Source organism: Lipotes vexillifer, unplaced genomic scaffold (assembly GCF_000442215.2).
Source record: "Lipotes vexillifer unplaced genomic scaffold, Lipotes_vexillifer_v1.1 scaffold666, whole genome shotgun sequence".
NCBI lineage: Eukaryota > Metazoa > Chordata > Mammalia > Artiodactyla > Lipotidae > Lipotes > Lipotes vexillifer.
This window is the reverse complement of record NW_006787408.1, coordinates 1116891-1128830: the sequence shown is the minus strand read 5'-3', so window position 1 is coordinate 1128830 and position 11940 is coordinate 1116891. Positions and strand designations below refer to the sequence as shown.

The 11940-nt window shown below is 38.2% G+C and overlaps 1 protein-coding gene across 1 annotated transcript in view; it reads right to left on the bottom strand.

The window, feature by feature from the left end:
* Nucleotides 1-11940, bottom strand: part of CAMKMT (calmodulin-lysine N-methyltransferase) — a 430251-nt gene that overhangs the window by 41963 nt on the left and 376348 nt on the right. Inside the window, exons 5-7 of the mRNA XM_007459962.1 lie at nt 11348-11402; nt 10232-10295; nt 2686-2752 (exon numbers count right to left, since the gene is read on the bottom strand). Coding sequence (XP_007460024.1) covers nt 2686-2752; nt 10232-10295; nt 11348-11402 — 186 coding nt within the window. The remainder of the gene's footprint in view (nt 1-2685; nt 2753-10231; nt 10296-11347; nt 11403-11940) is intronic.

The following is an 11940-nucleotide window of genomic DNA, read 5'->3' as shown; positions in this document are numbered from 1 at the left end:
GCAGGAATGGATTTACTGTCAAGCTAATGAAGCCTAATCATTGGGGCCCCCTCCCTCTCACAGGCCCCTTCCCAGGCCCACAAGCAGCCCCAGTGATGGGTTCACATGGTTGTAAGCTTCTGTAAAATCTGTCAAAGTAAAAGGTATAATCGAACTCATTCTCCTAAAGAGTGCCCTCAAAATAAGTTTCGGGCCACTCACCAACTGGGTCTGCCCTGAAGGAAAAGGCTGGTAGCAGGAGGAATGCTGCTTCCTGAGAACACTGGCAGAGCAGGGGGAACAGGAGCTTGGGGTGCCAGTCAAATTTCTGGGGGCCTTCTCTCTCTTTTTTATTATTTTTTTTAAAAACACCATTTCCGAGGTTCACAGTTCTCATACCACGATTTTCCTTTTTGCCTTTACATCTTTGCAAATGAAGTCACAGAAGACATTCAGCTGTTACAAACTTCATGTCAAGCTTTGAAGTGCTTTTTAATAGCAGAAATATTTGGCTCACGTGTGGGCTTTGTAGCTATGGTAAATACCTCTTAGTTATCTGTCGCTACTGTTATTCCACACCTCCAATTTGGAGGAGAAATTCTGCATATGCATAGAGGCACTAAAAAAGAATATTGAACTATATCTCAGCTCTTTTGTGAACGGTTTCCTTTTATTTCTTCTCACATGGAGCTAATGCTTTCATCATATTGTACTGGTTATGGGTGGGAAAGCAGTAGATAGAAGGGGAATGCTGATTATTACATCATTGGTTGGCAGTTTCCTCTTAGCTTCTTGAAGGTTAAGTGGTCAAGTAGCTCCTTAATATGAGATCAAGGCATTTCAAGGACTGACTCATCCACCTGTTTCCTGGCGACGTGCTTTCGTAGACTTTGGACAAAATGCTTACAGTGGTTAAAAAAGAAACTGACCACAATTAATATGAAATAAAGACAGAAAAAAAAAACCCTCATCTTGGAAGTTTCTGTACGACTACTGACATACAGACTATATGTCCAGGTACATCTCAGAACAATATATTAGAAATAGCATTTTTGAGAACAATAAATAGAAACAAAGGCATTTTGGATCTATCCTGTGTTGAACAATGACATTTTGCTTCTTTATGTAACTTCATTATTTTATGAAGGGATGATAGAAAATACTATTGCACTCCATAAGTTAAACACCTGACATTTTTATTCTTCAAAATGCAACATTTTAGAATTCTAGATATGTTTATTAATTAGTGATTATTAACACCCAGTAAACAACATTATGTCTTGTAAAAACACAATCTCTCTGCACAGCATGATGCTGAAATGTATTATTCCCTGATTCCATATGCTGAAATACACTCAAATGGTCACAAATGACCTTAAGCATTAAATAAATGTAAATGAGGACAACATAGAAAATGTGTTTTTGATTGATAACTAAAAGACCAGGTTGAAAATCACATCCAAAAATGAAGTCTTCCACAGAAGGGTATGGCAGTCTGCACTGTGGGATAAAAGCTGTCCTAAGAATGAAGAATACCCAGGTAGGAGATTGCTCCTTCTCTGGACCTACTGGAGGTTTTCTGCGAAACAGAACTGGTTTATTCGTTTATTTGAGAAACACAGAGCATATTGCCTCCTGTGCCATCAGCCTACTGTGAACATCCTAATGCAGGATTCAAAAATTCGTACATGGACACATTATATTCACCAGTTAATATAAGAAAAAAGAAGTTACCACTACTCCATATCCTCATCCCAGTATGTTTTCCACTTTAGTTTTTAAGCATTGTTGCTATTCATCCACCTTTGTTCCCCTGCAAGCTGAGCAGTTTGGGGTGGGAAAGCATCCTCAAACATAGAGAAAACTCAAAATGTCAAAGGATGACAGATTAACAGTAATTAAAGAATTAATTAAAACTTAGATTGTTCTTCCAATAATGTCTGTGGTTAAACACATAAAGGAAAAATACAGATACAGATATTTCTTGTGAAAACTACTAAATGATTACTTATTCCTCTAGGTCCATACCACGGGGGCAAAATTAAAATGTAGCATCAGAGGAAACACCATTGTTTTGGTTGAGGGTAAGCAATTCTCCTACTTTGGATAAGAAGAAACAGAATCTAAAAGGGAATGAATACCTAGACTATTTTAAAACCATGAAACAGAACAGGGTTTCTCAATCTTGGTTCCATTGACATTTTGAGCCAGAGAGTTCTTTGCTGGGGGGAGGGGTGTGGGGATGTCTTGCACAGGCCTAGCGGCATCCCTGGCCTCTATCCACTAGATGCCAGTAGCAACCACCTTGCCCCAGTTATAACAATAGAAAAGTCCCCTGGGGCAAAATTGCCCCCCTCCACCAGGTTGAGAACCAGTGAAGTAGAGCCATTCACAAGAAGGTCCCAGTCTGGGCTTCCCCCAACCTCATACTGTACCCTCTCAATCCTTAAGTCATTCCCAACCCAGTGTGTTTAACATAGTTATCTTCAGTTTTTCTCATCTATTAATTGTAGGTAATGAAAACGCCTGCCTGCTTCATTACAGGTTCTTGTAAGCATTAAATAAGATACTTTTAAAGTACTTAAAACAGTGCCTGACCCACAGTAAGTGTTTAATAAATATTAGCATTGTTAGTTTTAATAATCATCCATAGTACTGAGAAAAGCAGTTCCAACCAGAGTGTTTTAATGCAAAAAGGTATCTTACCAGCTTGATATGTTCCCAGTCTTAAACACACCAGCCGTCTGATTCCTTGTGATGATGTCTCTCACATCTATAGGCCACAGTTAAGAAAGCTTCTGCAGTGATTGTCAACTGACTCCCTGCCAGAAAGAGGCCCACAAACACTATGATATTCTTATCGTACGCGGGATCAGCATGGTGAGAAGAGCTGTAGCGTGTGAGGCAGGAGTAGAAGGGTGTAGCCCTGGCTCTGCCACCAAATGTTGAATTACTTGTCACAGGCAAGCTCTTTTAATTCCCTGGACTGTAGTTTTATCACCTGTGAAATACACATTTCAGGGAGCACATTGGCAAGGCCCAGGGTGATAAGCACTGGTTAGGGAAGATGACTGTGCCATAGGTGCCAGGCCCCACTTGCTTAAAAGAGCTAGAAGCCCCAAGGTTAGCCTCTTTCCGTCAGCAGGGAGGGCAGTGGCAGTCTTCTGAGACTCTCCAAGTTGAAGTATTTTCAGTCTCCTAAATGCCAGTGGGGAGAGTGAGGATGAGCTGCAGGGAAAGGCTTGGGGGGAAGTGAGAAGGGAAAGATGGAGAAAGGCTGGAGAATCTCTGAGGGAAAACTAATTACTGAAGAAGAAAATTCTTCTGAAGTGAAAGGCCCCTTGAAGAATTGTCTTTACAGACTTACAGTTTGGCCTTTGGCCATTGGCTGACATGTAAGGACTTGTACAAAAAGAGCCATATTTATTGAAGCCATGTTTTGAGGAGCTGGTCCATTAGAGCACAGAGTGCCATCTTCATGAGGGCCCATGGGAGAAATCATGTCAGGTTTCAACACTGGGAAAAACTGGACTTCAGCTAGTTCCACTTCAGCTTCTGGACACTATAAATCTTATAACTGCTCCTGTTTCTCTTTTTGCTCTGGTCCTTGTGCAACTCAGAGCCAAATGGATGATCTCAGCTGAACAACTACAAGTGCTCTATGGCGCATCTTTCCTCTACCGGTCCTATTCCTGCCTTCATGATGTTTTCCTGGCTTTCTACTGTCCAACTGCCCTCGCTTTCTCCTTTATTTTATATGGTATATTCTGTGTGTCACTGTAATAAGCCTTAAAATCCCTCTTTTGGAATAAAGCAAGGTTTAAATAAACAAGAAATAAAATAATTCCAGTGAAGGTTGCAAGCTGAACTAAATTGGGTCCATGGGGAGGACACCAAGCAGACAAGCGATGTTCCCCCATTGCTCAGAAAAACAGATTTCCTGAATGCTCAAAGCAAGCACTGGCCAAGATCTCCCTGCAAGAACAGAGCCACAGGACATTTTAACCTAAATCTCTGCTTGAAACACCCGGCACACCCATTTCTTCTCTGAGTGAATAAGCAGGTACCGTGATAGCTTTCTTCCCCCAGGAGTGGGTAGGAAAAATCAATTAGGTCTCCTAATGAAGGGCTTTGTTGAGGTTTACAAAAGTGCTATAATGCAGACTTTTTTTTTTTTTCCTGGGTGAACTTTCCTGTATGCAAATTAAATACCGTTAAATTACATTCATTAAAAAAATAAAAGAGACTAATTTGCCTACTTGTTTTGATTAACTAAAATGACACATCGGCCTACAGTTTTGTCTATTTCAGGAAGAAAGTATTTCAGGAAAGTCTTCTAAATGAAATGTCTTGTAGAAAAAGGACAGCTGACGTCTTTATTCTGAGAACAAAATTAGTAAAGAGTCAGCTGACAACTGGTTTTGATTAAGTTCCCCCACACTATGGCCACACCCTTCTCCGCGTTTCCATGACATCCAAACCACATGCCATAATGTGCTCGGTACACCTGTAGCGTCGTATGAGTACATGACTAATTTATCAAGCCAAACATATTATTTTGTTAGTGGAGGTAATACGTTTTATAAAATAGTCACAGGGAAGTTAAATTATATAACTCAGAAAACCTATTAATAATTTTTAGTAAACATCTTAACACTATATACTTTTATACAATTTATAAAACTGTGAGTCCAGGTGATCAGGCTGAAGCAAGAATATGTATTTATATTCTAGAAGCAATTTTTTTTTTAATGAAAAAATTCACAGCAGTACTTAGGCTGCTTTATTTTTAGAACTGGGAAGGAAATATAGTTTGTGGTTTAGGAGGTGTTTTTTATATGAAAACAAGTACCTAGAGAAAAAATGGCCACAGTATATTAAAATATTTCCTTAAGAGATATATTTTGATATTCTGCTCCCCGCCCTTTACTTTAGGTCAGATTCTGAGGTGGTTCCTCGGTCAGATTCTGAGGTGGTTCCTCTGGCTGGCGCTGTGTCCAATAATAGATTTTCTCATTCTTCTGTGTCACTCTGGGGTGATAAAGGCAATTCAATCAAATCAAGCCAGTCTGTCCAGGATAGTGTTCAACAGCATGCACCAAATCCTATTCTCTGAAGGCACCCACCTTCTGGAAGACTCCAGTGGGAGACGCTGGGTGCAAAGAAAGCCTTAATGTGATTTCTGATTAAATAGATACAGAGCAATCACCTTCAGTCTCCTAGTCTGGGCACCTGGACTTCTGAGCTCTAGGATATATGCTTGTGGCTAAAAGAAATCAGGATTCTCTAACTAGATTTTCTCTTCAAACAAAGCATAGTTCAAGAGCGGGGATCCATCTATTTTGTTTCTCAGTTGATTTTTATCCTTAAAAAAAAAAAAAAAAATATATATATATATATATATATATGTTTGTATAATAATAGTTATTTGAACAAATTATATATGTTATATACATAAATATAATTAAGCTAATTATATATAAATCTTGTTTAAAATATTAGCCTCCTCCTGCAATTAGTGATTATTATATTTATCAGTAGCTGCATATATTCAATACACTTTTGAGAGTTGGCATTGTTCTTTAAGCAAGAAAGTATTTTTAAAATAATAACATTGTGATTCACAAAGCATTACTTTCTTGGTTTATGCTACCTTTAGTTTCATTGCACCTCAATGATGTGGCAATATTTGTTAATTTAAATGCTGTGAAATATTCTTAAATGTGCTTATTACTCATATGAATTGAGAGTATGATGTAGAGGCATTTTGAACTCTGTTAGCAATGTCAACTGTACATTTATGGATGAGAAGCCTTTTCCTCCAATACAAGATGATACTCACCAAATCATTCTAGTTTTTGGTGAAGAGGTGGTTTAATGGGGCTGGCAGGGAAGCTATGAAGTCACATGAACCTGACTTCTAGCACTGGTTCTGATACTTAGTGACTGTGTGAATTTGGGTAAATTAACTTCTCTGAGCTGCACCTCAAGAATAGGAATAATGTAGCTATTTTATAGACTTATGGAGTACCACATAGTAGGTGCCTAACACATAGTAGGTGCCTAAATCACGTCAATTCATTATCTTTTTCAATAATTCAGGCAAAAGCTTTGGAGGGATGAGAGGCTGGTGATGGTAAATAAAGTGAGGTTTGGCAGTTAAGCTTTATTTTTTTTCCCTGTTGCTCAAAACTATTATGTGAACATTTTTGTTGTAGAATTTAAATGACTGGAAGGAATCAAAGAACTTCTGCCCTGTAGATTTTCAGTGTTTTTCACGTGTATAAATGTGCTCTGTATAGGTATAGTCTGTGTCCTCCAAGAACAGGAACTTGGTCTGTCCTGTTCACTGCTATATCTTTCGCACTTGAAATGGCATGCAGTCAATAGTGGTTTAATTCATTTTAATTAATTAATTAATTAATTAGCTTAATTTATTAGCTAACTTAAATTTAATTTTCAAAGCTATTTGTTGAACTCCTACCCAATATGAGGCACACAGAGTCCATTTTGGATCTATCTAGTAAATAGAAGAACAGCTGACACTGATATTGGAGGAAGGGGCCTGGACCCAGGATGATGGCCTGGCATTCCCAAGGTCTCAACCATCCACAGGCTGCACAGTCACAGGAAGCTTTATTTATTAATTATTCAAGTCAGGGATGTTGTTAAATAAAATAATGTTAAGCCAGGGGTATCTTCTTTAAAATTCACAGGAGATTTACCAATTTTTGGAGAATCCTAAGCTCAAGATCATGATCCAGACGGTGCATATTGTGGGGATAAGATGCTTGGGTCAGAATCATGAGCCTGGGTCACCACGCATTGCCATATTCTGCAGATAACCTGCTTGGTGTTTACTAAGGACGGGTCAGGGCAGGGTACTTGTGTTGGGTGAATTAGTGAGTGTTCCAGAAAGGGCTGCTCACCTTAGGTGGTGTACTTTTATTCATTATGATTTGGAAGAGGCTTAGCATCAATAATAACTCAGTATACCATTTCTTTCCCCTATTCTTATGTCACTGTCAACACCAGCTCCAGACTTTATTGAGTAATTATTATCTGGGGGCACTTGGAGATTTCTTTCTTCATTACACTAAAAAGGCTGTGCCAAAGAAGAGGAACACAGTTCACACTATTTTAGGATAAATTCGAGAACTGGATGAACCAAATGATCCCATTTCTGATTTATCCTTTGTTCCCTTTGGGTACAGATAAAACAGCATCTGAAGGGCTCTCAGCTAGGGGCTCTGCGTTAGACCCAGCAGTGCAGTTTAAAGGCCAAGGAGAACCTCGGGGACATATACCCATGAGTCTGAGAAAATATTTAACAACATTCCCTTATACCTCAAGTCTTACTCTCTTTTCAGATATCTCTGTTTAATAAATCTCAAATCCACATCTAGCATTCTAGGTTCAAGGTAGAGAGCTCTAGAAGACACAGCCAAATCTGGTTGATACATTTTATGGAGACAATAAATAACCTTACACCTGGTTGATATGCTTCTATGATATAAAGATTCAGTATGCCTCCGTTCATTGCCTCATATATTTTAAAAATAGAAATAACAGAAGATAAACAGGAAATATCAGACAATGCTATTTTTAAAGGTAAAAATCAGAATCTTAGAAGCTTAAGCGACTAGGAAGTAAGACTCAGTTGGATTCACTCAATTCAGATGCCTAGAACAACAAAAATAATTTTTTAAATGATGAGAATAATATACAGGCCAATACTCAGATGTGATGTGTGATTGCCAGGTCGATTTTCAATTACATTTCACTGATGTATTCATTTGTTTCTTAATGTGTTCATCTTGCCCATTAAGAATAATTAGCAGTTTTGCTTAGAGATTTTCTGGCTTCTGGCAATGCTTCTCCCTCTTTTTTTGTTGACATCCACTTTTACTTTTTAGAAAGTAATTTTTGGATAATATCCTACAACTGCTATATAATTTAGGCTTCCTAAAATTTTAAAGGAAAGATGTAAACAGTAATTTTTAAATGAATTTGTTTCAATCTATATGCATCAACAGTATGTGATTCAGTGAATCTGTTATTTTACAGAAAATGGGCACACAAATAGAAAAAAAAATATTTCATTCATATTAACCTCACTTGGTAAAACAGCTTACAACGAATGCCAGTTATAAGCTCTGGTAGCAAATCAAGAATAACATTAGTATCAAAAGCAGGAAAAACATGTTGCCAATTTTTAAGGCTTTATGCATGCTTTTTTCTCTTAATTAAAAAAAATTAGATCTAGTTACAACAGAAAAAGGCACACAAACATAGAACAACTGCATGATAAAAACTAAACCCTGTCAAGAAAGTCCTAAGAGATGAAATAAAACACACTAACAGTTTTGGTCTGCATCCTGAAAGGACCTACTTTATCTACATTGTAAAGTTCTTCCCCTCCTGCCCTTTGGCACCCTGCTATATTAAACCCATTGTAAAACCCAGCACAATAAAGCACTCTCAGGGCTGAGCTTCTGAGGACCAAATGTTAAAAATCCATTTTCTTGGAAGGGGGCTGTACCAATCATTTCTTTGAAAGGCCAGCGGAGTGAGTACAGAATCTGAGATTTCCTCTCTGATTTCAAGAGCTGGCATGGAATCTTTGCTGTTTAAAGCAAAGGTGCATTAATTAATGACTAGCATTGCTTCCCTTCTTTGGAAGCTCTGTAGTTTAGCTCAACAATAATTTTAGTACAATTAAATTTACATACTGACCACAGATGCTTCCCATAGTTTGATAAAAGTTCGAATTGGTTTCTGATGCTATTAAATAAGACACCTGCTGACTTGAGAAAGACCTCAGGTTGCTGGGCCCAATCTGAAAGTTTCCGTGGTTAAAATGACCTTCTTTTTCCCAATAATCCTGCTTCCCCCCCCCCAAAAAAAAATCACTGGGGCTGAGCTAGCATACCTGACTTCCTGTTGCTTTCTGTGTTCCCTGACATGTGGAGGAGGAGCAGAGTGAAATGATACAGTGCATGGAAGAACTCAGAATAAAGCAGAGTGAATGAAACAATATCGCTCATCTACAGGAATATTTTGAGAAACTTGCGACAGTCTGAAGATCATGATTAAAATCCTGCATTTTAAAAAAGGAAGCACCTTTTGTGATCTCTTTCCCCTGTGTGAAAGGCCAAGATTGTGATTGGCTGTTTTTCCTTCCTGATTTTTTTTTTTTTTTTAAGTGTGTCAGGCAATTAGCTGGGTGGGGCTCTGTAGAGCACACAAGTGCCGCTGAACAATATTAGCTACTGTGCTTCTGGCACCTCCTTTCTCCTGTCTGAGCAGCCTGATACAGCTACTGCAAATTTTATTTTAAAAAAATTATATAGCAGAGGCAGAAGAAGAAAATCGAAAATAGGCTCTAGTAGGATGCTTACCTCTTACAAAAATCAAAACTGCTTTGGCATTTTAGGGGCCTAAAATCCAAATAAGTAGATTGCCTCTTTCATAATGTAAATGGAAGGCACACCAAAAAATCCAAAGCAAATATATCCTCCACTTTTCCTCTCAATTTCTAATGGCTGTTAACTGCTCCTGAACAAATCAGCTCGATTGCTAAAGTAGCCACAAATTATGCTTGCTTTCTTAAAGTACAGTTCAATTTTCATGAACTCTGTGTACATATTAGTAAAGCATAATCTAATATAATGGGGTTTGAACTGTAATAGCATAGCAGAATGAAAGAGATAGCTTTTATAATCCTAAATAAAAGGAAATAATGAAAAACTGATAGCCGTTTCCAGTGAGGAGATATAGGGAACTCCTCGGGAATTAGAGTAGGTATAATATTGCATGGTCTGCACATATAACATCAAACGGAAGAAAGGTAATAATGAACATAAAGCTGGAAGTTAATTTTTACAAGCAATATCCAATATAATAAATGTTAAATCATTTATTTTATCCCGGCAAATTTCAATGGAAATAAAAGGACAAGAGTGCTTGAAAATTATTATGAAACAAATGTTCTTATTGCTTTGAGTGGTCCACAAATCATAAGCTCCTTTAATGAGAAGTGACTATAAAAATCCATTGAAATTAAAAAAAAAAAACCACTTAGTCGTATCCAATGAATTCCCTATATTTCTACTTTTTCTTAATTACTTATCATGTGTGTGTGGGGAACTCTCTTTTAATACCCCATGCTGTCTTTCTTTATATCAATTGTTACTCAGCCGGGAAAAAGGAATGAGCACAACAAACCCGTTTTCTATCTGAATAAGGATACTTCTGATGGCCTTTTCATTCCCATCAGTTAACAGAACTTCTTTGACATCTGCAGAAATAGCAACCTGAAAAAAGAAGGGAGCACAGCAAACAATGAGCAAATATGCTTGTCTGTGTGGAAGTGAAGACAGGAGTGACAAGCCTTCAGTATCATGCTTCCTCACCTATTTCTCTGTAACAATCTTCAATCTTTTTTCATTTTATGTCTGCATTATTTTAATCATTCAATCAAATCAGTCAATACTTTTATCATTCCATTTGCGGGAGCCTCTATCTTGCTATCATTCTGTTCGGTAATTGCATTGTGACAGCGGATGATGGTATTCTGAGAGGCTTTCATTTGTGGGCTTCTGTTTATCTAGTAGAGCCATCATACAAGGCTGTCACTCTGCCTTTCAGCTTGCTTCTGTCTGACTGCCTGATGCCCTTCATATAACTTTGCATTGCAGGCAGATGGCTTTGTGAGGGTAATTTTTTTGTGAGCTTTGACATGCTCGCACATTGGGCTGTAACCCTGACACATTGTGTAAGAGCGACAGGTTTGTCAAATGCCAATCAGTGTAACAATATGCTTTTATTTGTAGAGACATAAAAACTTGTCTAATGCACTGTGCTGCTACATAATATCTCCTGAATACATGACTCAGAACCCAGAGAATGGGGAACGACGTTCCTGAATGGCCAATCTAATTCAAAAGAATCTAATTACTGAGCGCTCTGGATCATGTTTGTTGGTGTAATAATGCAGGCAAAACATTAGCAGCTATATCATGGTGCTCCAACTGTGATTCGCCGGGCTATTCCTGTATCTTAGCAAATGGGACTATAATCTGAAAAAAAAAAAATGCTTTCGCTATAGCAAAGAAACACTGTGCGAGGCCTGGAATGTCACAACAAGCAATATTGACTACACTGAGGTAAAATGTTTCTGCTCATCGAGGCAACCATAAAATCAATATGATCCGAAAGTAAGTCAATCTAGAAGGTCTCTCAAGACCCGGCAGCTTGACCGCAGCTGATGCTGTTGACGGTTCTCTGACCCAGCAGTTGGAGGCCCTGGAACATTTTTCCTTTTGTTCCTCCCTCTGAATGGGATTGGAATTGAGAAAAGACCTACCATGAGCCCAGCCAAGCATGTCATGCCACCCCCTAGCTCACACACAGCAAGGTCCCTGAAAGAGAGAAAAGAAATGGTAGAACCCACACAAATTAGATGAAAATGGTCAGAGAGATATATATGTTACAAGAACAAATTGCCATCTGCAGTAAGAACGGCGCTACCAGGAAGTTGTGGAGACATGACGAGGCTACCGCATGTAGTTTTGCGTTTTAAAAATAATTATGAAATAGAAAAGTCACAAAGCAGGCAAATCAGTGGGGGTTCCCTCATTAGTGTTCACTGCAACATTACCACCGCTGAGCTGAAAAATCGGAGAAGGTTCCCTTTCTTTCCCTTGTCAATGGCGCTGTCTTTTAGAACTAAACTAGCTAGAGTAGCGAAAGATAATTGTTAGGAAAGGATAACACTGTTAATCCACATTCATTCCTTCAAAAACAGTTAGTTAGACAAGTAAATGAAGAATATATATGAGTGTGTATATACCTATATTATGGTCACATACACACAACACACACACACAAATACATGCAATCTTGAATTAAAAAAAAATTCTAAGACAAACTGAAACATTTTGGAAAGCTGAACCGACC